The sequence below is a fragment of the Centropristis striata genome, chromosome 10 (genome assembly GCF_030273125.1).
Source record: "Centropristis striata isolate RG_2023a ecotype Rhode Island chromosome 10, C.striata_1.0, whole genome shotgun sequence".
Lineage (NCBI taxonomy): Eukaryota > Metazoa > Chordata > Actinopteri > Perciformes > Serranidae > Centropristis > Centropristis striata.
Genome location: NC_081526.1, coordinates 6,284,955 through 6,311,267, shown reverse-complemented (window position 1 = coordinate 6,311,267; position 26,313 = coordinate 6,284,955). Strand labels below are relative to the sequence as shown.

At 37.8% G+C, this 26,313-nt stretch overlaps 1 protein-coding gene across 1 annotated transcript in view; it reads left to right on the top strand.

Moving 5' to 3' along the window:
- dip2a (disco-interacting protein 2 homolog A) overlaps nt 1-26,313 on the top strand; it is a 152,237-nt gene that overhangs the window by 83,952 nt on the left and 41,972 nt on the right. The window contains exons 2-7 of the mRNA XM_059343634.1: nt 797-868; nt 10,249-10,368; nt 10,463-10,582; nt 15,282-15,557; nt 19,330-19,467; nt 23,623-23,664. Of these exons, the coding sequence (XP_059199617.1) occupies nt 797-868; nt 10,249-10,368; nt 10,463-10,582; nt 15,282-15,557; nt 19,330-19,467; nt 23,623-23,664 (768 nt within the window). The remainder of the gene's footprint in view (nt 1-796; nt 869-10,248; nt 10,369-10,462; nt 10,583-15,281; nt 15,558-19,329; nt 19,468-23,622; nt 23,665-26,313) is intronic.

Below are 26,313 nucleotides of genomic sequence, written 5' to 3'. Positions count from 1 at the left end.
CAATAAAACAACAGAAGGGAAACCAAGTTCAGGGAAACTATGGGCATCTTTTTTCATCACCATCTTAATAACTGCCATCCTTGCTAGATCCACCTTACAAAGTCTAGAGACAATTAGCAGAGTTCAGCTTTATACGCTGCTGAATCTACAAAGCCATGGTATTACTCTGCCCTATACCTTCACCCTCTTTCTCTCTCTATCCGCCCTCATTTTTCCTCTTTCTTCATTTTTCTTAAATTCCAGTCTTGGGGAAAAGCTTGTACATTGACATTCCTTTCAAATAGGGCTATTAAAATAACATGCAGCTAGATCTTTTTTAACAGACTGCCTTTTAATTATGTGTGGGGAGACAACTGAGGCGGGCTCACTTCATGCTGACATCAGCAGTACTTTTTTTTTTTTTTTTAAACTCCTGGTAAAAACACTCTGCAAGAGAAAATGTTCCAGGCGCAGCAGACAAATGATCTTTTAAATGCCTCTTGCCTTGTCGATGTTATCATTCAAGTATTCAGTAGAAAAACCACCGCGCTGCCGTATCTGTCAGCAAACACGTCGAACAATTGCAATGTCACTTCCTGTGTGAAAAAGAGACATCTAGTTGGTGATAGCGACTCTCCTTTGGTGCCCCGTGGTGCCAGTGTAACCAGCCTGGCACACAAACACACACACACACACACACACACACACACACACACACACCAGGGCACGCTGAGCTAATGACTCATCTCTCTGCCCCCCCTTCTTCCTCTTCTCTCTGTCTGTCTGTTCCTCTGTGTCTCTGTCTCTGTCTGTACAGGAGACATCACTCAGAAGGGCTATGAGAAGAAAAGAGGCAAGCTGTTGGCACCGTACATCCCACAGATACAAGGTAAGACACACAGGCCCGCAGGACATTTACTGTCCAGAACAGGTTTTTATCTTTGCTTTGGCTGCATGTTAGCATACTAGTTAGCATCATGTCTTTGCAAGAGCAAACAGAATATGAAAAAGTAATGATAATGGTGATGATAGGAGTAGCTTAAAGCTCTGAAGTCCAGTATTTTGGGTCAAATTTGTCAACTTCCTATGCATTTGTTTCTGTCTGTTTAGCATCTTTCAGTCTGTCCTTACATCACATGCACTGTAAAAAATAATAGATAATAGCTACTCAATAAAATTGAGGCAACAGATTGCACGCAATACTATTAATTAAATCTAACTATGTTACAAGTTGAGTTAATTACAATTTAACAGGAAGTGCCTGTCAATTAAAAACGGACTAATTCTATTGTGGATATATTGGATTCATTCAAAATTGTCTTGATTTAGAATTACATACACATAAAGATTATATTTAATGTGTTAAAAATAAGTAGGTTATATCATCATCACATCACATTTTTATATTAAAGTTACTTAAACAACTGCCTCAAAATCAAGGACGCGTTTATATTTAATACATTTTATCAAATATATAAAGTAAAATGAAATGACTACAGAATAATGTATTACAGTGTGCATGACTCCTTTTTCTCACAAACACAAACTTGGCTATCAGTTAGATTTTTCATTTTATTTTAATTAAAGTATAAAGCTGCCAGGAACCGAAAATACAAACAAAAGACACAGGTGTCTTTGGAAATGTACCTTTTTATTTATTTATTTATTTCTTTTTACCATTTATACACACAAAAACAGCAGAAAAAATAATAAATTATAAAACTACAAAGCAGTCTATTTGAATGTAAATTAAGAATAGTAATAGTTTTCATTGTAGAAAGAAAATTCACATTTTAAAAATGGTCTAGAAACATAAATGGCACACTGTGAAAGCTCCTATGATTGACCTTTCAACTGGCTTTCTCAGCTTGTCTACATATCATATATAAATAAAGTTATTACTGTAAATAAAACGTGTGTATTTTCAATAAATAGATGGACTCCAGACGGTTAAGTTTCTTTTTTACAGAGAAAAGTAAAAAGAAAGATATCTTTTTGAGTGTTTTTAATATTGGAGATAGCAGATGGAGCATCACATGGTCATAAAGTTGTCATGAAGGATACTGTGGAGGCTTTTTTATCTGGGTAAACATGATGTGTCCTTGATTCTTCGGGTCACAACTTTAACAGAGGTTCTGCGACCCCTGGGTCTGTTATTAATGGCAGAGCCCTGCAGCAGCCATATATCATAGAGCATGTAGGGGGCAAATAAAAATAGATGCTAACCAACCAAAGCAAGGAAGACATGCTGTAATGAAATTGTAAATGTGAGGTGTCTCTGCTAGGATGATAACTGATGATGATAACATTTGGTCTCATGGCACTTTTGAACGTGTTTGTGTTCAGCTTTAACCCTTTATGGTACGCATTATGATGCCAGTTAGGAAAAAAATATTTGTTTTTTTGTCTTAAAATAGACTAAATCAACATTGTACCATAACGGTGCACAAGTTTTAAAAATTAATTTTAACATAATTTATTTAATAAACATGTGTAAAAGATTCAGTAGCTTCAACAGGGTACAATACTTAACATTTTACATTTAAAAGCATTATAAAAGGAACTTTTTTAACCGGTTTCCTGTCTGAATTTTTCCTGTTGGAAACATTGTACCATTGAACCAACGACCCATTGAAATTAATGTCTTGAACAGTCTAAGTGTATGAAACTATCAAAAATGAAGGTTTACTCACCTATCAGTAGGAAAATATATTTTTTTCCAGATGGAAAAGGGCCAGGAAATTATGTTTTGAGAGATTTTTTTGTGGCGCCAATTTGTAAAACTGTTTCCTTTATAAAAAAAAAAGATTTCTTTATATTTCTATAGGGTTTCAATATGGCCTCCTGGAGGTCATGTGACAAATTAAAGCATTGCTATTGGTTCCCTATAGTCTTCCCTCTTTTTTAAGTATCGCATCACTCAAAACATGCATTGTAGAAATTTGACAGGACAAAAATGGATATGTTGCCTGAGGACAACACCGTACCATAGGGGGTTAATGCTAAGCTCTTTTCTTACCATATGCTAATTATTTATGGGAATGTTGTGTTTATTTAAACGGTGCATGTTTGTGCCTGCCATCCTGTATTAGTGGTCGTTTGAAAAGAGAGCAGACGTAAAGTTTCCCAGCTGTATGTCACTTCTCATTATCTGTCTATGGCTGTTGACTGTGTGAGGCTCCATGCATTTATATATTAATTCAGTGTATTTTTAGCAGCGATGGAGCAGTCAGTCGGTGCCGCCTCGGGCAGACTATAAAGGCTCTATAAGGTCGAGGTGGTTTGTGGTGAATCCCATTGAGCAGTCTCTGTCTGTGTGCTTCATGCTCCCCCGTCCTTTACCCGGGGTCCGTGGCAGCCTTTGGTTTGGCCCTCTATCAGAACACAGAGCCTCAGTGGAAACCAGAGTCTGTTGTGGGCCGCTCGCTTAAGGCTTTCCACTGGAGTTAGCAGGCCTGTTATTTAGCTTGGGTGGATCATCTTCTTTCTTTCTCTTGCTCCCTTGTTATCATATCTTTCTCTTTCTGTCGTCCATTGTTCTGGGTGCTAACACCAAAAGAAGCAGAGTGATACATATAGGACAGAAATGGATGGCCTTATATTCTTCCTGCGGGATGAATGGATGTGTTGGGAATTAATGACACATCCATCCAGCATGGTGAATCAGTGGGTTAGGGTTTAACAGCTGCAGGGGTGAAACAGGAGACCAATAGACTGAAGGTTTCTGAGCTCCATGCTAAATTTCATAAGCCTTATATTTCACTGTTGTCACAGGACTGTACATGTGCCAAGTGCAATAAAGAAGGGTACAAAGCCAGATTGCTAAGATCTACACTGCAAAAAAAGAAAAGTTGGGTGAACTCAAAACTTCAAGGCAACAAATTTAATTAAACCAAATTTTTTAAGTTTTGTTTTTGAGTTTGCTCTACTCTGCTCAACTGTAAATTGTACTAAGTTATAATTTTAGATTATAAGTTATAATAACTTTTAATCCTTACTTCTGCTAACTTCTACAATGTGCTGAATTGGCACGATTGTAACGCCGCTATGAAATGTCAGCTAATGTTGCGACCACAATTTTGAGTTAGCATTGATACGCTAATGGCTACTCTTGTAGCTGTAACAAGCAGCGCCACTAGCATCAGTTAGCCGCTAGCATCAGTTAGCCACTAGCATCAGTTAGCCGCTAGCTTTCGCTAATGACCAAATTTAACCGCTTTCCCGCATTTCACAACAAAGAAATAAGAGTTAGCAGAACTATTGTCCCTTGTTGTGAACCCCAACTTAAAGATATAAGTAACAACAACTCACAAACTTGTTTTTGAGCAGACAACTGGCTTCCTTTGTTGTGCTAACTTACATTATTGCCCTAAATGTCAATAATTTATATTTCCAAGTTTTACCAACTTAAATCACTGTTTTAGGCCAAAAAATACAAGTTGGCTTTTTTGCAGTGTACGAGGGCATAGATTCATTTCCTTTGTTTATATTTTAGTGTTCGGCTTCACTGAGAGTAAATAATTGACTTAGGGTTCGTCCATACTGCGACACCAAACATTTAGGAAACATTGGTATTCAAATTGATCTCTTTGGAGGAATATTTGTAACTCCTTGGTGAGAATACAGATGCGTCCAATCTTATCTTGAGTGATGGATCTCTTTTAGATGTCTAGTTTTCCTTTTCTGCATACAGATTCCCATCTCTTTCAAACTGCTATCATCTATAATGTCAATCAATTATTTATCAGGATTCAAGCAGCGCACTTGATGCAAGTCATTAGCCAATCGTGTCTGCTCTCTAGGAAGTGAGACACAGCACTCGTGTCATCAGCCGCCACACCGGTAAGTGTTGGCATCAGACGGATGCTTAAAATTCATCAGGGTTCGCTGTGCACCAATAACAACCTCTGCTGTGACGGAGCACGCCTCTGATTGGCTCAGCATGGTGTGTCTCTGATGTGTGTTCTTCCCAGCAACCGGGTCTGGTGTCCTGGCTTGTTTTCATAGACCTGTTTCCTCCGGGAGCCGGGGAAATGCTGGTGTGTGACCGGGCTGTCAGAGCGATATAAGGGACCAGCATATAGTGACGTGTCTCTCCGTGCTCGGGGGAGGAGACGTGTGTGTGCAGACTCCATGCATTATGTGTCCTTAAATGACCTCAGGCCTTATTGAGGCTTGTGTAATATGTAAAACTTGTGTTATTGAATAGATTTAGTTAAAGCATGTGTGAATGTTGCTCAGCATTTCCGTGTGTGTGCTGCTGCTGTCTGAGAGTTGCTGACTGTGTGTAGCTCACTGATCCTCACTAAGCTGCCGCTGAAAAGCCGGGCGGGCTGATGGCTGGCCGGCTGGCTGGCTGGCTGGCCGGCTGGCTGTCTGAGTGGCCAGCCAGCGAGGTGTTGGATCTAGCTGGCTGAATGTCGCAGTAGGACCCTGTCTTCTAAAAATGCTTTTTTCAAATGGACACACTTGTAAATGCAGCCACACCGTGTGGTTGATTTGGTCACCAAAGGCTGCAACATCACAGCAACTGCAGAGTGGTGGACAATCTGGTCATAGATGCTTTCTAGCCACACTGATGATTTTAGCAACTACTTGTAGATTTCTGTGCTTCCACAAAAGATTTACCTCACCAAGTTAATGTTCAATCTTGGAAAGACAAATATTTCTTGGGTTCCGATGCAGCCAGCAGATACATCCTGATATCAGGGTCAAGGCTTCCTTCTGTTTACTGCTCATTGTTAGCATACTGATTAGCAACTTCATCAATACTTTTTGTGGGTGTTTAAACTCCAGATGACATTTCAGCTAATCAAACAGCATATGAATGGAGATACATTTTTAAAAAGCTAATAAAAAGTTAAGTAGTCAGACAATAGCCAATGGGGTTTCACCTCATTGGTTCTATACCGATTGTTTGCCTGCATGTAAACAAAGCCCACTCAAACATCTTGCATTCACAATGTCGATTTATACAGTTTCCTGTTAGTGTACAAAGTCTCTATAGCTGTGTTTCCATTAGGGGAAAGAGTGGCCACTGAGAAAGTCTCACGCCACGCCCTCTCAAATGTCTGCTCACGTAACGTGTCTCTTTCACAAAGAAAGGCCCCCAGAGGGATTTACGAGACTTCAGAGGTGACGTATGGTTTTCGATTGTCACGTTATCGCTTAGCAACAGTTTCGACTGTGACAGTTTCGACCGTGACAGTTTCGACCGTGAAGTCACATACACAACAGATTAAACATGGGAGACGCAACTGTGGCCGCCATCGCTAACTGTGCACAACATCAGCAGCTGATCATTAAACAAACCAGCATGGCTAATTATGCACAGTGCAGCTCTGATCATAAACAATTGGGCATGCTAACTGTACACAAAGTATCCACCGCTGATCGTGAATTAACCGGCATCGCTAACTGTGCACAGAGTGTCCGGTGCTTGTTGTAAACAAACAGAGATCGCTAAGTGAACACCTCCTGCAGCAGCAGCACATACACACTGTACTGCTACAGAGCTAACTGTTAGCCTGTTAGCACTGTGCTACTGTGCATCTCGTTCTGTGACGCCGAACTGCACTTTGAAACGGCAGAAAATCACTTTGCCTTCATGGGATCACTATGAACGCCCTAAGGCGAAGAGCTGGCACAGATCTTTCCAGCAGTATAGCGGGGATTTACAGGACCACACTATGAGAGAGGCTTATGTTTATTGTCGCTTGTGACTACTTGCTACTTCGACAGCTTTTAGAAATGCCGTGTGTTGTTGTGGCGTCGAGTACTACGTCACATCCTGCTTAGCGTTCTATCCAATCGGCAACCAGGCTTTTTTCAAGGGAGAAAAATGGCCCTGGTCTTCGACAGGGACAAAAAAAAATCCAGTCAAAAGTCCGCTCAGGACGGCTCATATTCAAATTAGGGGCGTTTTGGTGAGTTAAACCCGCCTCATTCCAGGTATTGGACTGTAATGGAAACACCCCCTTTATTAATTTAAGGCAACTTATTCAGCTGTTACTTAGACACTCAGCCAACAATAATTCTTCTTTTTATCAGTTTTATTATTTATGTACAAACCGTAATCACTAGCCAGTGATAGACAGTTTTGGTTCCTATATGGCTGAAATGAATGAATATAGCTGGACTGCAGCCAAATGTATATTTTTTTCTTTTTTCATTAGTCCATTTTTGTAGCTGTTCGAAACACTAAGCCTTTAAAAGTAGTATCGGGCATCAAACAGAAAAACAATATCAAGATGTTTGCAAATGCATCTCAAGTTGGCTTTGTTTGCATATGAGGGTTTGCAGGGGTTAATGCCTCTGCTAACTGGATACTAAACTATGCAGTAAAACAGCTTTCATTGGAATGAATGGAATAAAAGACAAGCTGTGTTCCCTGTATAACAGCTCCGTAGTCTGAACCTGATCTTATGATGTTCGTGTTTGCTTTGCCACAGGGGCTTTGGTACATATAATGGATGTAGTTATTTGTTGTTCTGCTGCTTTGATGTATATCTTTAAGTATAAAACATGCAGTGTTTAGGTACGAGAAACTAGATGTGGAACAAAACAAAGTACAGGCGGAAACCGGTAGGAGGTTGTGGAAACACGGCACTGGTTGCTATTGTTTATGGATAGAGATAAAGCGTCAGAACTACAGAAGCATCCTTTAAACTTTAGTCTTCTCTTTGTCCCACTGTCAGGAAAACGTACCTTATAAAGCTGTCGGATGTGTTGCTGAGTTATAGTTCAGATGTTGTGCCTTTGACGGCTTCCTGCTCCATTGTGTATGTGTGAAGCTGTCGAAAATAACTGCTCAGGCCTTTTATTACTCAACAGGGAAATATAAACCAGTTGTGGGAGATGAATTTGATGCAGAACATGTCATACACTGTAAAAGGAAAAAAATGGCAGCTGTGGTTACCAGAATAATTCTGCAAAAAATACAGTACAAATGTAAACAACTTTACAGAACAACTTGTAGATTTAACTGGTATTCAGTGTACAATAAATAATAACTGAATGTTAATTTACTGGTATTCAATGCACAATAAGCAAAATCTGCATGTACATTTTGCATAAATAATTAGTATAAAAGCAGTATCATCCTGTTAAATTAGGAGTAAAGGACGGTAAAATCTACAACTTTAAAATGTTCTTTTTTCAAAATGACTACAGTTTTAGGATGTAAAATTTACAACTTGTTCTGTAAAGATGTTACTGTATTTTTTACGGAAATATTCTGGTAACCAGAGCTGCATTTTTCTGTAAAAACAACGGGACATTTTTACAGTGTACCCTAACGGGTGATTGTCATGAAGCCAGTCTAAACTATGTCTGTGAAGATTATAAGGACATACTTTATTAAACTAAATATATTTCACTTTTATATGAATGAACAATATAGCCATAATGAGGCACAATTCATTGTTTTGTGTTAAAATAATATCTTTTAAACATATTTTTGATTCACAAATTCATTACCATAATGCATCCAGATAAAAAATGTCATGGTTTCCCCACACTTATATACAGTAAATATTTAATAAACTTTATAAAAATAAATACACATTTTAAAAGTTTAAAAATGTATAATTTAACAGAATATAATCAAATATAATGGTTTTTAACAATGTATAAAGAACAAAATTTGAATGAAAATTGATGAGAAAAAATGGTTAAATGTTACGGTAATGATAGAATTGTTTGCATTAAAATGTGTGTATATTTTAATAAAATACATTTTGGTGATACCAGCTGCCCTTGAGCATATTTACGTGCTTAACCAAGGGAAAAAAAAGAAAAAAAACTTTAATTGATTTTTTATTTCTATTTGAAAATGTGTTATGGTAATGAATTTTGCTTGCAGTGTCTCTAAAAATGTCAGAAAATACATTAAATGTTTCAAATAGATTATGCATTCATATTAAACAGTGACTTTAGATTATATATATTATAAAGGGTCTAAGAAAATATGTATTCAATGCTCTTGGAGTTTTGCTATGAGCTGCACCATGTTCATGAGAATCACCCTAGAGGGGGAATATGAAGATTTTCTGTCAGAAATTAATGGCTTAAGAAGTTCAAACGTTCAACTGTACACGTGATCTACAGTAAAACACGATTCATCTCATTTAGTTATACATGCTCTGATGTATTTGAAGTGTGCATATCTCCTACATGCTTCAAGATGAAGTGAAACCAATGGGAGGAGGCTGCAGATTCAGCTAGAACGAGCCCCGACCTTCCTCCAGGCGATAGTCTCGGGTTTCCCTCCTGATGTTAACCGCTGGTTACTTAATGAGGCTCAAAAGAGAATTGCATAAGCAAAGGGATGAATCACTGGCTGCGTCACACGGAGCACAGAGAGGTTGACGAGTTTGAGCGTCTGATAATTTTAGAACGCTCTAGTTATAAGATGTTGTCTGTTTGACATTCATGGTGCTTAATCACCTCCTTTCTGTTACGTCTCTGTAATTTGCATTTGCTTCCCTTGGAAAGCTGGGAGGCAGCTGGAACGCTGCGAGAGAGGCTGGATTAATTTAAGTGAAGACTTTCTCAGCTCCAAACTACTGTATTAGAAGAAAGCAGCCTAAGTAGGGATTACCATTAAGCTTGTGGATACTTGATCTGGTTGAGCAATATGCAGAAGTGTTGCTCCATGTCCAAGGCATATTCTACAAAGAATTTATAGTACAGGTCCATCTAAAAAAAATAGAATAGCATGAAAAAGTTCAATATTTTTTGTCAATTATTTCAGAAAGTGAAACTCATACATTATATAGATTCATTATGCATAGAGTGAAATATTTCAAGCCTGTTTTTCTTGTAATTTTGATAATTCTGGCTTAGAGACAATGAAAACACAAAACTCAGTGAATGTCATTGAACTTTTTCACGATATTCTAATTTTTTGAGATGTACCTGTATTAGGGTTGTCACGATACTAAAATTTTCAACTCGATACCGATACTCAGGAAAATATTAAATACTCGATACCGTTTTCGATACCACAAGGACACAAACAAAGACCCCAAAATTTAACAGAAATATTTTTATTAACAAGAAAAATTCAACATGTAAAAATTAACAGAACCACAGGTTCGTATACGGATACAATGTTTTAGTATCGATACTTTTTTGAGTATCGATACTTTTGACAACCCTAACCTGTATGTGCTCATATTTCTGCTTTTGAGCATTTGATGAAAGTGTAACGTTTGTTCCTGTCCTGTTATAAACTCTCCTCTCCCTGCTCCTGTCTTGTCTCTACAGGTGTAGATCCTTCTCTGCAGATTGACAACAGGATCCAGGCTCCTTCTCAAGCTGTTCTCCCAGGTTCCAAACACAACAAGTCCCGGGCGGCCAACACCCGGGATGAACGCTTCAGATCTGGTAATCACGCCTCCGTACTTACTGCCTGAGAGTTTGAAACGCCCGCTGCTCTTCTTTTGTCCCGTAGCTTAACTGTGTTTATGTGTTCTCTTAGATTTGCACACAGAAGCCGTCCAAGCAGCTTTGGCAAAGTACAAGGAGAGGAAGATGCCAATGCCCTCCAAGAGGCGATCTGTGTTAGTTCAGTCTTCTGTCGAGGCATGCACCCCGCCAGGTGAGACCTCTGTTCCTGCAAAGCTGCTGCTGGCCAAGGGCAAAGTTTACCCTGTGCACACACAGCCTGGTTTACTCTCACACTGGGTTGTTTACATGTGCTCCCATGAGCATCGGCGTGTAGGATGCTGACACTCTGTTGTGTCCAGTGGTGGAAGATGATGTTGCCAAGCATGTGCTACTGGAAAGAAATATGCAATGTGATGAATGTGTCCATTCTTTGCAACTATAAAGGGCTCACTTCTCACTGTTGTGTTCCCAGGCAGACCTTCCCACATGAGTTGCATAATGGATGCATAATCAGATTTTTAACATAGTCTCAAAATGTCGACCTTTTGCCTGCTTTTATAACAGTTTGCACTGTGTGGGCCAGCTCATTTCAGTGTCACTTTACTGTGTTCTGCAGCTTTTTTTGTTGCAATTCTCAAGGCCCAAAACGCCTTTCTTGTACATTTAGTTTAGCTCAAACAGTTCCCAAAGAAAATATTTAATCAGTCAGTGAGATATTTGTGCAAGATTTGATGACAGAAAGCTGTCAAACGCTGCAGTGGCTTTATCATTGGTGTATAAGAGTTAATTGGTGGGGGGCCGTAGAGCCTCGTGTCTCGGGTAAAGAGAGAGGACACAGCGGCGGGCGAGTAAACGGATTAAGAGCTCAGACGTTTGGGTTTGAACAGAAGAAGCAGGGGGCCTCTTCATGCTTGTTTCTGTCACTCTAACAGATCTACTGTAATCTACTGGGTTAAGGTACGTAGGTACGGCTAACACAACTCACAGAATATCACAAACTGTACATAAAAGATAAAGTGACAGCTACAAGTGTTGGTGTGCACACAGTGGCATTGTCGTGGTACTTATTGTAACATTTTGACTTGACTTTTGACTTCATGAGATTTTATTATTTTATAAGTTTAGGTTTAAGTTTATCAGGTGCCATGGAGGTTCTTAGGTGGTGGATTTAGCTGATTTCTTGGCCACTAATCGTGCTGTTGAGTAATATTTTGAATAACAGTTTTGTTGGATTTTTAACACACATGCACATGGATTAACTTTGTCCCTTTACATCTCTTATCTTGCTATTCTGCAGTGGCTTGTTTGTTTGATTATGAAGAACCAGTAGTAATGTGAGCTAAATCATGTTTATACCATCAGACCTGTCGTTCATTCGACTCGACTCAACTCGGTTTGGGTACCAGATATTTTTCTCATTTTTGTCTTTCACTGCAGAAAGTATCCATTTAAAGCTATGCTGCGTTCTCTCAAAACTTTGGAACTAGTTGCCGCTGCACATTAGAAAGGCCACTGTCTCATTTTAAATCTCTTCTTAAAACCAACCGCTTCTTTTCGGCTTTTGACACCACATAGGGTGTTGATTTTATTATTATATGTGTATACATGCATTTTTTTTTTGTGCGGGCAGTGCATTTTATTTATTTGTATTTTATTCTATTTTTTATTCTATTTTATCTTATTGTATTTCATTGTTTTATTGTCTACTTATCTTTTTTATTGTGCTTTTATTCTGTTATCTTTTTATCGTCTTTATCTTTTTGTGCAGCACTTTGGAAACCTTGTGTTTGCTGTAAACGTGCCGTATAAATAAAGTGGATTGGATTCTCTTGCTGGATCCTTTCACTGGTAACCAATCAGATGAATCTCTCTACTTTCGTCAGTTGACCATAGTGTGGTGTTGCGGGTTAATACTATCAACAACTTCAGTCAAAAAGATTGAATTGATTTTTCATAGAAAAGAGTTTGTGAAAACCACTTCATGCTTTTAGCTGCTTCTAGCTGAAGCTTTATCAACCTGTTACTGTTCAGAAGTCCCGCGGGCGGGCCGGCAGAATGATACGCCAAATTTTTTCCCCCAGAGGTCGTATCGGGCTCAATTGTAGGGATATACTAAATATAATGATATCATATGAAACTAGAAGATCTAAGGAATCTATAGAGCCCAAGCATGTCGGGAAGTTGTTGAAAAAACGCTGCAAAGTCAGTCTATTTTGGCGATTTACAAAGCGGTCAACTTCCCAACCTGGTCTCAGGGATTCCTGTGAGACCATGTTGGATAGTTCATATCGGCCGATACCGATAACGTGCCGATAATATCGTGCATCCCTAATGTACACCACTTCTATGTGGTATTTATTGTTGACCTGCTATCTCCCCTTAAACATCCACTGCCCACAACCACCAAACAGGTCTTGAACAATAACAGGTTAATAAACCTGTCTTTGTTTGTTTGAATACAATATTTAATTAGTGCACAAGAACGACTGAGATCCGTCCCTGCTTCAGTTTTCTCTTTTATATTCCTCCCGACCTCCGTCACTCCCTTCCTGTGACTCACTCTTCACTATGTATTCTTTTCTCTTTTTGTCTGTTTATCTGTGACTAATACTTATTTTCTATTTCAGTTTCCTTTCTCCACCTCTCTATTTCTACTTTGCATTTTATCCTCTGACCCCTTCTTCCCCTCTCCCTCTGTGTGTAACTGTGTCAAGGTTACTGAGATTGGGCGAGAGATTGGAAAGAGGCAGAGGCATAACAAACAGAATCATAAATGCGAGATAACCCCCATGAGTCCGCCGGTTGTAGAGATATTAAATTCTAGCTTGTTATAATCAAACCTCCTCCAGCTTTTCTCTGGCAGCCTCCACAAGGCCACGAAAAAGCCTGAGAAACGTACCAGTGATTTTAATAGTTTCTCAATTGATGGATTTTATTTGTAACTACATACTGTGAGTGATTAGGAGGCAGATTAATCTCATGAAGGCTCATTAGTTTTAGAGAAAATCATCAGGCGTGTGCTGATCACACACACAGGCTTAATCTCTGTTTTCTAAATGTCTCCCTCTCATCCTCTCAGTGGACTTGGGAAAGGTTTTACACATCGTTAAGGCTTTGTTTTGTAAAGTATGCTCAGAGACTTTAGTGCATGGGTCTCAAACTTGCAGCGCGCGGGCCAATTGCGGCCCTTGTGACGATATTTTGTGGCCCCCACCTTGAAAGTTTAATGTGTGTGGAAAGTCCCTTTAATTACTTTTTTTGGTAATTTTGTGTCTTTTTTAATAATTCTGTGTCTTTTTTAAATAATTTTGTGTCTTTTTGAGTAATTTTGTTTCTTTTTTAAGTAATTTAGTTTTTTTTCTGTCATTTTGTGTCTTTTTTGGTCATTTTGTTTCTTTTTTGGTAATTTTCATTCTTTTTTAAGTAATTTAGTTTTTTCTGTCATTTTGTGTCTTTTTTTTGGGTAATTTTGTGTCTTTTTTAATAATTTTGTGTCTTTTTTAGTAATTCTGTGTCTTTTTTTGGTCATTTTCTGTCTTTTTTTAGTAACTTTGTGTCTCTTTTTGGTCATTTTGATACTGCCTCCAGCGGCCCCCAGGTAATTTGAGTTTGAGACCCCTGCTTTAGTGCAATATTATGAGGTGTCTGAATGAGTTTTGTACTTTATATAAGTTGCTGCTGTTTGCTTCATTAATGTTGGCTAATGGGGGGTGAGTGTGACCTTTCTTAATGATTTTAAAAAGAGTTCTTGTTTCATTTTCTCAAGCAGATGACTGACGCCTGAGCCCATTTAGCCCTTTCATTGCACCCAGCAGAATACAAATCTCAGAATGGCCTCTTGTGCTCTTGTGTAACTTTAGTGATCCTGTTTAAAGAACAGACGTTTCTATGAGCCTGGCAGATAAAGTGGAATGTGTTCATTCTGAATGATCCTTACCTTGCTTTGAAGTTGTTCCTGTTTGGGCTATTTTTTGCCGAGACCAACTGCTCATAGCTGCCTCAAGGGAGAGACAGTAAAAATCATCAGTGACTGGGTTTGAGTCCAAGCTTTAATAACTGAAGCATACAGTGCACATGGCAGTCTTTTACCGGCATTCTATAGGACATTTGGTTAGGCCATTTCAGTTTATTATTTGTTATGTATGCAATATCAGTTATGTAATAAGTAAATACACCGACACAAAAACATAACTCTAACATCTTTTTTTCTCTTGAACATCCATGACTGTAATCAAACATACTTAGACTTGTAAGTTCTTCTTATAACTGCAGAGTTAAACCTCTTTGCATTGTGACAGCCCGCCAACGGGCCCAGCAGACTTTTTTCTTTCAGAGACAGTTTTAACCTTGCAGTCTCTAATAAGTGACTCTTTATATAATAATCACGTTTATTTTGTTGCAAAGTATAGCAATGAAACTATGATCTTTTTTTGTACAAATTTGATCTTGCTTCCAAACTTTTGGCCTGTAGTGTGTGTGTAAATATATATATATATATATATATTATATATATATATATATATATAATATATATATATATTATATATATATATATATATATATATATATATATATATATATATATAGATAGATAGATAGATAGATAGATATATAGATATATAGATAGATGCAGTTGTTAACGCTATGCTGTGTGTTTGTGTGGCTACTTTTATATACAATCTAATATTAAATACATTCTCTACCAACGAAGACATAAGACGGTAAACATCAAGCATCCCTCAGCTTAACAAACCTCCATTTCCATCATCTGGTCATCCTACCAGCTTATATGTACTCTCTCCAGTATGTATAAGTAGAATAATGTGTCATCAGCATATCATCTGACTCCTGCAGCCCCATTTCTCTGTCCACTATTGTGACGCTGCCCTGTCTTGACCTGTCAAACACAGACACCTCCTCAGCGTCAGAAGACGAAGGCTCACTGCGCCGGCAGGGACGTCTGGCCACCTCCACGCCCTACCAGGGCCACGGCCACCCCGCCGTAGAGCACTGGTTTAACCGTGTCATCCAGGGTTCGTCCACCTCATCCTCCGCGTCATCCACCTCATCCCACCCGGGAGGGAGATCCGTCACCACCACCACCAACACCACCACAGCCCACGCAGGCCTCAACGCCAACGCCGCAGCTACCGCACTGGCCGACCTTATGGCACACACCCAGCTAGGTCAGTGACACACACGCAGCCTCACACGCCGCTACGGCTGGTCGATCTCTTCTGTTTTTATTCCCTGTTAGTTGCTGCAGCGCTCCCATCCCGTAAGGTGGCTGTGAGCTGATGTAGGGAGGTATTGTAGAACTAGAATGAGATGAAAGGAAATAGTTTTAGATGTTAAAATTATCTTTATTTAAAAGTATATTCTCACTGTGGAAGTTTGTGGTGGAAGTTTCATGGTAGAATTATATTCGGATACAGTCCTTTAACCTTTTGATGCACAACATCAAACAACCCAAGGTTATTATAGTTAACAAAAAATAACGAAATTACGAAAAATAGAATTGAAAAAAATTATAACTAACTAAAAGTGTATTTTGTGGTTACAAAACTGACTAAAACTAACTGAAATTATAGTTAAAATGTCCCATATGTAAACCTTTTTGGTTGATATGAAATCTATTTCATCTATCTGGTTTTATTACTTAATAACCTTATTGGGGCTGAGATGGATCAGACAAAGGAAATAAAGGAAACATTTATAAACCAAAACTAAGCATTTTCTAAAAATAAAAACTAATTAAAACTAGCAAAGTCACTCTAAAAACGAATTAAAACTAACTGAATTTGAAAACAAAAAATCACAACGAAATTAAAACTAAAACAAATGAAAAATCCAAAACTATTATAACCTTGGGACAACCCTTCTGATGCACAACATGGGTCAAAAATTACTCATTCATCCAAATTTGATTTGAAACCAAATCACCTAATACTATAATAATAGTAATTTGTTTCAAATAGTTACTTTCCACACTCATATATTTAATATATTTAACATGTTTATGTATCATTTTGTCACACATAGAGTGTATCTGGCAGGTATTCACAGCGCTTCACTTTTTACACATTTTTTTATGTTTTAGTCTTATACCAAAATTGATTAAAATCATTTTTCCTTAAAAGTCATTCATTCATTACCACTTCAATACCCCATAATGACATTTTTGACCCACATGTTGTGCATTAGAAGCTTAGTGATACAAAAAGGGTTTTTATTCAAAAAGTAAGAAATGAGAACAAAACATTAGGATGTATGATGATCAAAAACAAGTTGATTTAGGAAAACCTGGAATGCTGAATGATGAAATTAATTAATTGCAAAGATATAGAATATAAAAACTCAGCCGGGTCACTTTAGACCCATGTTGCGCATCAAATAACAAGCCTGAAGAACCTCCTGACTAGACTACCTGTATGGTTTTGAGTTCCTCCATCTAAATATATACATGACTCACAGAGTCTGCAGACAGATTTTTTCCCCCAATTTTCCATTCCCGTCCTTTTGCTGATATCAGCAGAAGTGTTGTGCGTGCTATTATTGCCAGCCAATCAGAATTTATGTATTGTCAAAGACATCTTAACCTGTATTATGTTGCTCAGACAGTTTTTATAGCTCAATCTCAGACAGACAGCGGCCCGATCTCCCCCCAGACACACAAAAGCACTTAATGAAGCAAGACAAAGGAACCCGGCGACAGAGTTTAAATTTACGTCTCTCTAATTAGCCGTCTCCGTCTGCCATCTCACTGTCATTCAGTCATGTGAAAGGACTCGCACTTCCTCGTCAGAAGCTACTCGTTCCATATTACCATGCGAGTGTCACGAGCTGGTTAATGAGATTCAGTGGATTTATCTCCATCGTCTCTCACTCTGCAACATGGTGAAGTGTGTGTGTGTGTGTGTGTGTGTGTGTGTGTGTGTGTGTTCTTGTGCTTCCTACATAGTGAGGACCGGAACACGTTTTTAACCAACAGAGTGAGGACATTTTTGCAAAGTGAGGACATTTCGGCCGTTAAAGGTTACATGATAATGATAATTAACTGAAACTATATTGTGTGGTTACAAAACTAACTAAAATTATAGTGAAAATGTCTAAACTAAACTATAAAAACTAAACTAAAACCGGAAATTTTAAAACAAAAATTCACAACAAAATTAAAACTAAAACTAATGAAAAATCCAAAACTATTATAACCTTGCAAGGGAATTCACTATTCCAACGAGGGCCCTCACAAAGATAGAAGTACAAGTATATGTGTGTGCGTGTGTGTGTGTGTGTGTGTACGTGTCACTGGCAGAACGGTTTCCTATTAGAATGGATCGGTCTGGTTTCTGTCCAGCTCGTCTCCTCTCAAGGTTGCTGTCATAAAGTAGCAGCAGGACCGGAGCTGAATGGAGTTGTAAATAAATCTCCCACAGTATCTCGTTCCTTGACCCCTTAAACTCTTGTTCAGTCTGTCATTCAGCAGTAGACACTGACCAAACCACACAAGCCACGATTATCCTTTTCATCCGATCAGGTGCACCTTTAACCCACTTTCTCTTGCAATCTGACTATATCCATCTATAGACTATAGATAATCACATGTTCAATGTAAAAAATAATGAGTAGCCTATCTGAAATGAAGACCGTTCCTCCTAAAAGTGTAATACCATCTCTGTTGGTATGGTTCAGTGAAATCTCCCCCTTTTAGTATGTAAGTACTCATCTAAAACATGCAATTTACAACAGGTGTAAGAAACTGGAAAAGCTTGAAAATGGACCTGGAAAGTCCTTGAAAAATGCTTGAATTTGACCACTGCTAAAGTGTAGAACCCTGCATATTGTTTAAGTAGGCCAAGTTACTGAAACCACGCGAGTGATCTTAAGTTTAAAATCTAAGAACGTCCTAAGTGAGAAAACTAAGAAGTTCCTAAGACGTACGACAACTCTTAAGAAAAAAACGGTGAATAGCATTTAAGAACATTTTTGTTTTTTTCTTAAGTTTTATCTACTTTTGTTTTGGTGTTTCCCGTCAGGGTTACTGATCCTTTTACAGGATGGAGTTATCAGACCCGTGAAACATTGTAAAACATCCTTTTTTAGAGTTCAGCACAAAAAGGGAGGATAAATGGAGGCCGTCACAATGTTCCTCAGACTGTTAATCATAATACGCTGGCATCTTGTTCTCTAAATATTTTATTCACAGAGGGAAAATGTATCACATTCATTCATTATCATGGCAGGTAGTTAAAACACTCTTCTGCATTTAAAGACTTGATGACAAAAAGGCTTTTAGCCTCACAATCAAATCCGTCAGCTGTCAAATTCAACATGGTCTCACAGGAATCTGTGAAATAGCCACGGATTCGCTTAACTCAAAATCCGTGGAATAGCCACGGAATCACTCAAATTTCCGTGAAACTGACACGGATTTTGCTGCAATGCAAGTTAATGACAGTCATATCCCGTGGCTATTTCAACATACAAAGTGATTATGTACATTCACTGAGTGAATATTTAGAAAATAAAACATATATTTCTCGCTAGAAATGTGATCAAAATCCATTTTTATGCAGAAACTAAGTCAAAATATTGATTTTTTTCACTAAAAATGAGAGAACTGTCCGCCATGTTTTTTGTTCTGACCGCCGGGACCTTGAAAGTCACGTGACTTGGAACAAACCAATCAGAAAAAATATCCATGGAATAGCCACGGGATATGACTGTCATTAACTTGCATTGTAGCGAAATCCGTGTCAGTTTCACGGAAATTTGAGTGATTCCGTGGCTATTCCACGGATTTTGAGTTAAGCCAATCCGTGGCTATTTCACGGATTCCTGTGAGACCTGGTTCGTCAAATCAGTTTGTTTACATGCTCATGAGGTACATTTAGTAACGATAGTCCAAATAAGGCCTGGCGTTTGACCTTTAACCCCCGAACGCCCCACTCATCACAGATAACCACTCGGCGCCCCCCGATGTGACGGGGCTGTCGGAGCGCTCCTCGCTCCATGCGGAGCGGCCCCAGGTGGCCTCGGTGCGAGGCGTTTCCCGGGGCTACAACCACCACACCAGCGTCATGGAGACCGCAGATGGTGAGTTTCTTACTCACACACACACACACACACACACACACACACACACACATAAACACACAGAAAAACCCAGTCACCTCCCTGTCTCCCCTGCTGTCTGTCCCTCTGTTTCCCCTTCGTCAGTCTGCCTGTCAGACTGGCACAAGCTGCTGACTGACCCTCCTGCGTTGCCACGGTAACACTGCACCTCTCCAACCCTCCGCCCACGCCCCAAATAACATGTTTCTACCTTGACTCTAAATATGTCCCTGGAACTAATAAAATCACACGATTGGTAATGATTTATGTGTTCACTAGCACTTATTGATGCACTAATAGCTCTTATTGCACTAAACCTTAAATTGTTATTCGCTTTGGATAAAAGCGTCTGCTAAATAACTAAATGTAAATGTTTTGACTTGATTCCTAAAAAGGAGCCGTGAACCAGATTGTCAGAGGTGATTCAGTTCTTGTCCTGTCGTTTAATCGGTAATCACTTTAAATTGATTAGACTTTTTTTTAATAAATCAAACCTTATAACAGTATATTAAGTAGTTAAAATGAGCCCCATCCATCTACAAAATTCAAATGCTGCACACATAAATGCATCAAGCTAAATAATCTAATAGTATTTTTGGAATATATAAAACAATCTGAGTGGGGTCTTTCTGCATAACAAGAACTTTTATTTCTGATTCTTTATGTCCATTTTGATGCTGATACTTTTGTTCTTTTGCTTAGGCTTAGCAGAGCAGTATAGACCTTAGTTATTGTACAGAAAATATCAAAAACACAATAATTAGCCGGAAATGTTCCTTCCTATGATAAACATTTGCACTCTGGATTAATATTTATCCTAAAAAAATGTGTGATTTCTGCAGTGGTGAAATGTAACAAAGTACATTTACTCAAGCACTGTACTTAGATACAATTTTGAAGGACGTATACTTTACTTGAGTATTTCTATTTTATGTAACTTTATACTTCTACTCCACTACATTATGAGGCAAATTCTTTACTTTTTACTCCACTACATTTAACTGACAGCTTAAGATACTTTTCAGGTTGAGATTTGACATGAAAAACATGATCAATATAAAGTTATAAGACCTTTTTAAAAAAAAATATAAATTAACATTCATACCAGTATATTAAGTAGTTAAAATGAGCCCCATCCATCTACAAAATTCAAATGCTGCACACATAAATGCATCAAGCTAAATAATCTAATAATATTTTTGGAATAAATAAAACAATCTGAGTGGATCCTTTCTGCATAACAAGAACTTTTATTTCTGATTCTTAAAGTACATTTTGATGCTGATACTTTTGTTCTTTGGCTTAAATTTCGCAGTCTGGTGTTAGAACTTTTTCAGAAGTTAGGGATCTAAATTCTTCTTCCTCCACTGATTTTCTGTCCTGGCAATTGTCACTAGAGCACCATATGTCTTTTAACCTGTTGAAAATAGTTTAAATAGAGCAACAAATGCTCCTCTATTCTGATTTTGCCTGTCAGACTGGCACAAGCTGCTGACTGACCCTCCTGCGTTGCCGTGGGAACACTGCACATGTTTCTACCTTGACTCTAAATATGTCACTGGAACTAATAAAATCACACGATTGGTAATGATTTATGTGTTTTGACTTGAATCCTAAAAAGGAGCCGTAAAGCAGATTGTCAGAGGTGATTCAGTTCTTGTCCTGTCGTTTGTGAATCAGTGCATAAAATTAACAGCCGTGATAATAAACATCGTTTATCATTCAAACAGCACGGTTAACTGTGTGCACCCAACAGAACAGTGATTTCTGCAGCGGTGAAATGTAACTAAGTACATTTACTCAGGTACTGTCGTTTAGTACAATTTTGAAGTACGTATACTTTACTTGAGTATTTCTATTATATGCCACTTTATACTTCTACTCCACTACATTATGAGGCAAATATTGTACTTTTTACTCCACTACATTTAGCTGACAGCTTTAGTTACTCTTCAGATTCAACATGAAAAAAATACCATACATTTAATATGATTACACATTTATAAAACAGTGTATTAAATAGTTAAAATTAGTCCTATCTGGACAACAGTAAAACGCTACTTACATAAATGCATCAATACAAATAATCTAATAATATATTAAGAATATATAAAACAGTCTGTGTGTGTTCATTCTGCATAACGAGTACTTTTATTTTTGGTACTTTAAGTACATTTTGCTGATACTTTTGTTCTTTTACTTCAGTAAGTTTTGAATGCAGAACTTTTACTTGTGTACATTATGAGGCAATATTGTACTTTTTACTCCACTACATTTAGCTGACAGCTTTAGTTACTTTTCAGGTTGAGATTTAACATGAAAAACATGATCAATATAAAGTGATTAGACTTTTTTTTTATAAATTAAACCTCATAACAGTATATTAAGTAGTTAAAATGAGCCCCATCCATATACAAAATGAAAACGCTGCACACACAAAAAAAAAAAATCTAATAATATATTTGGAAGATATAAAACAATCGGAGTGGGGTCTTTCTGCATAACAACAACTTTTATTTCTAATACTTTAAGTACATTTTGATGCTGATGCTTTCTTTCTTTTACTTAAATTTCGCTTCAGACTTTTTCAGAAGTTCGGGATCGAAATATTATTTTTTTTCCACTGATTGTCTGATTTTCTGGCAATTGCAGCCGTGATAAACAACGTTTATCATTCAAACAGCTCAGTTAATTGTGCGCTCAACAGTAGCAGCAGTTTCCAGATGGGCCATCACAGATATTGACAATTGGATGCTGTGCAATGCAGAGATGGGAAACGAGTAAAATCAAAGCAGGCGGAGACGTCGTTACAACACATAAAATATCAATTAAAGTGTTTTTTTTTAAACTTGTATCCTCTTAACCTGTTACCTCATTAACATATATGTTTTTACAGTGTATGCACCAAATGTATTGTCTTCAGAGAGTTGCCATAGATAAAAAATCTGGTCAGGCGGTCGTTAAAAGCAGCGCCAATGTGTTCCTGTCAGTCTTCCATCTCCCTTCATTCAACATCAGAGCCCAAATTGGGCTTTGAATTAATGTCCAATATATTTATAAGCTAGCAGCCAGAAAACTGGAACACTGCTTCAGCAGAGCTATTAACTTCCTGCCATCCATCCTCTGTCATTAGGAGTGTGTGTGTTTGTGTGTGTGTTCTTGTACTTCCTACATAGTGAGGACCAGAACACGTTTTTAACCAACAGAGTGAGGACATTTTTGCAAAGTGAGGACATTTCGGCCGGTCCTCACTTCTTTAAAGGCTTTTTTTGAGATTTCAGACTTTGTTTTAAGGGTTAAAGGTTACATGATGATGATAATTAACTGAAACTGTATTGTGTGGTTACAAAACTAACTAAAATTATAGTGAAAATGTCCTTCATTTTCGTCTTTGTCAACTTTTTTCATACATAATGAAGATGGATAAGACAAAGGAAATAAAGGCAAAATTTACTGTGACCTCTTTTAATCTCCCACCCAACAAATACCCCATTACAAAAAACTTAAACTAACGCTAAAACTAATAAAAACTAAAGCATTTCAAAAAAATAAACTCTAAACTAAAACTAGAAAACTCACTCTAAAAACTCATTAAAACTAACATCCACTAACAAAAATTCATAACAAAATTAAAACTAAAACTAATGAAAAATCCAAAACAATTATAACCTTGCAAGGGAATTCACTGTTCCAATGAGGGCCCTCACGAAGATAGAAGTACAAGAATGTGTGTGCGTGTGTGTGTGTGTGTGTCTGGGTTTCCACTGCTAATAAATGCTAAACCAGCCCACCTGGCTGACACATGAAGGGGACGGGGAGTTTTAAAATATGGAACAGTGTCATTGTTATCCTTCTGTTTGGCTGTTTGGTATTCAAGATGTTTCAGACCCACGCTGCCTAGGCAAGTTTTCGCACATAAGTCGTTAAGACAAAAATGGCAAGAAATCCTATCTTTGTTGTGATGGCACCACCACCACCACAACAACAACAACAACAACAACAGTGTGTGTCTTATAAGCCTGTTCTCACCAGCGTGTGTCTGCTGCTAGATTCCTCTATCTCACATTCACACGTTCACATTCACACACAACGTTAGCGGGACTGTTTCATTGACATCCTGATGTGTCTCTCCTCCAGGCTGTGAGTGGAGAAGTGAAGGATCCCTCAGTTTAATGGATGGTATTTATAACTGTTCTTCCAACTCTATGGCAGTCTGCTATATGTGCACTCTGCTGCGTGTGCATTTGTGTTTGTGTGTCTCCGCCTTTCGCCTCCACTGTCGGGTCTAGCGCTTGTCCAAACCGTGTGTGTTTTATATAAAATATATGCAAAGCTGCAGCGACTTCAGCCATTAGATTCTTATATTTGTGTGCGTGTGTGTTTGTAAAGCTGAGTGTGTTGCCAAGGCTTTAGCATTTATAGCATCTTAAAGCAACCTATATGCTTAAAACTGATGATGTTGAAGCAGATTGTGTGAAAAAAAAGGTCTTTTTTTCTCTTCATGACAGGTGTAACTATTCATTCAGGGTTATGAATAATTTCCATGTTGACATACTGGTTTCTGCGCTCACACTGAGGCACTCAGACTTGTCAGTTTATGTTTCTCACTACATTCTGTGACACAATCCTGTTAGCCTGTAGCCACGCTGTGGGACCTTTGATGGGAGCCGTCTAGCACTGTTTGCCATTTTAACAACAACACATAGTTGGGTGTAGAAAACACGCCGCACAGTAACTCTGGTTCCATCTGGACGTGGATAAATGACGCTGTATGTGTTGGTTTCTAATGGAGCATGCATCCTGTTGTGTATTTTTTTGTCAAGAATTCCTGTGCAAAGACTAAAACCAACAATTAATTCTACTAACGAGTAGGGTTGTCACGATACTAAAATTTTCAACTCGAATATTCGATACTCGATACCATTTTCGATGCCACAAGGATACCTTATACATGATGAGAGAAATAAATACAAAAAGAGCCTCTTCTCTTTAACAAAAGTCAGATTTTTATTATGTTTGTGGTTTTATTACGTTTGTGGACGTTACAGACGGACTTAACACTTTGTTGGTTTTGGCCTTTTAATGGGATTTATTAACAATAAGATAAATATAGAATAAACCAGCCTTGGAATGTATTTCCATCTCTTCCCAGAATTAAACACGAGCCATTGTTTGCAACAGTAATTTAATGCTGTGGATGTATAGATTATGAAATTAGTTAATCGTGAAAATATAAGTTATAGTGATGATTGCATTGGGGTCCTAGTTGGCTGTGATACTAATGATGAAGGCTGGTGAGTGGGTGGGATGCTGAGCCCTCAGATGTTGCCCTGTGTGTCTGGGGCTGTCTAATTGATAGTGTTTTGAAAGTAAAAAAAAGATTCAAAATCACATTTTATGTTGGACTAAAAGAAGACACAAAATGACTAAAAAAGACACAAAATGACTAAAAAAAGACACAAAATGACTAAAAAAAAAGACACAAAAGGACTAAAAAAAGACAAAATTACCAAAAAAGGCACAAAATTACAAAAAAAAAGACCAAAATGACCAAAAAAGACACAAAATTACCAAAAAAGACACAAAATTACTAAAAAAAAGACACAAAATTACTAAAAAAGACACAAAATGACCAAAAAAGACACAAAATGACTAAAAAAAAGACACAAAATGACAAAAAAGACACAAAATGACTAAAAAAAGACACAAAATGAACAAAAAAGACACAAAATGACAAAAAAAAGACACAAAATGAACAAAAAAGACACAAAATGACCAAAAGACACAAAATGAGAAGACAAAATGACAAAAAAAAAAACCATAGAAGACACAAAATGACAAAAAAACAAACACAAAATGACCAAAAAAGACACAAAAAGGATTCAAAAATAGAGTTAACAATAAGATAAACATAGAATAAACCAGCCTTGGAATGTATTTCCATCTCTTCCCAGAATTAAACTGTGGATGTATAGATTATGAAATTAGTTAATCGTGAAAACATAAATGATAGTGATGATTGCATTGGGGTCCTAGTTGTCTGTGATACTAATGATGAAGGCTGGTGAGTGGGTGGGATGCTGAGCCCTCAGATGTTGCCCTGTGTGTCTGGGGCTTTCTAATTGGCCCATCAGGTGCAGCGCTGACCCCCACACACCTCCTCCCAGTACATCTGTCCCTACACGAGGAGGCCCAGTCTGTCTGAGCCGCTCTTATTATAGTCAGATAGATCAGGCAGGCAGCGTGCAGCTGTGGCCTTCGTCTCCTGTGGCTGTCTGGAATGTCTGACACAGACCACCCCTCCCAAACTAAATATGAATTCATCTGGAGGAAAAGGCTGATTCTCATCAACATGGTGCAGCTCATAGCAAAAACCCAAAAGCATTAAATACATATTTTCTTTGACCCTTTTTAACCTATACAATCTAAAGTCACTGTTTAATATGAATTTATAATATATTTAAACACTTATAAGGTATTTTCCGACATTTTTAGAGACACTGTGAGCAAAATTAATTACGGTAACACATTTTTATATTAATAGAAATAAAGAAACAACAAAAGTTTTTCTTTTTTTTCTTTGGCAAGCACTTAAATATGCTCAAGGGTAGCTGGTATCACCAAAATGTAAGAACATGTGTCCTTTTTTGTCTTGTATAGTTGATAAAACCTTGAAAAAAAAAAAAAAGTCATTTTGTAACAAAATTGAGTGAATAACCCCTCTTCACATGGATTTCTGTCTTGTTTAACTTGTTGACTTCTCTGACTGACATTGTGAGCTTTTTCATGCTTTTCAGTCTATTCAGCTGTTGAATATGGTGAGCTGTT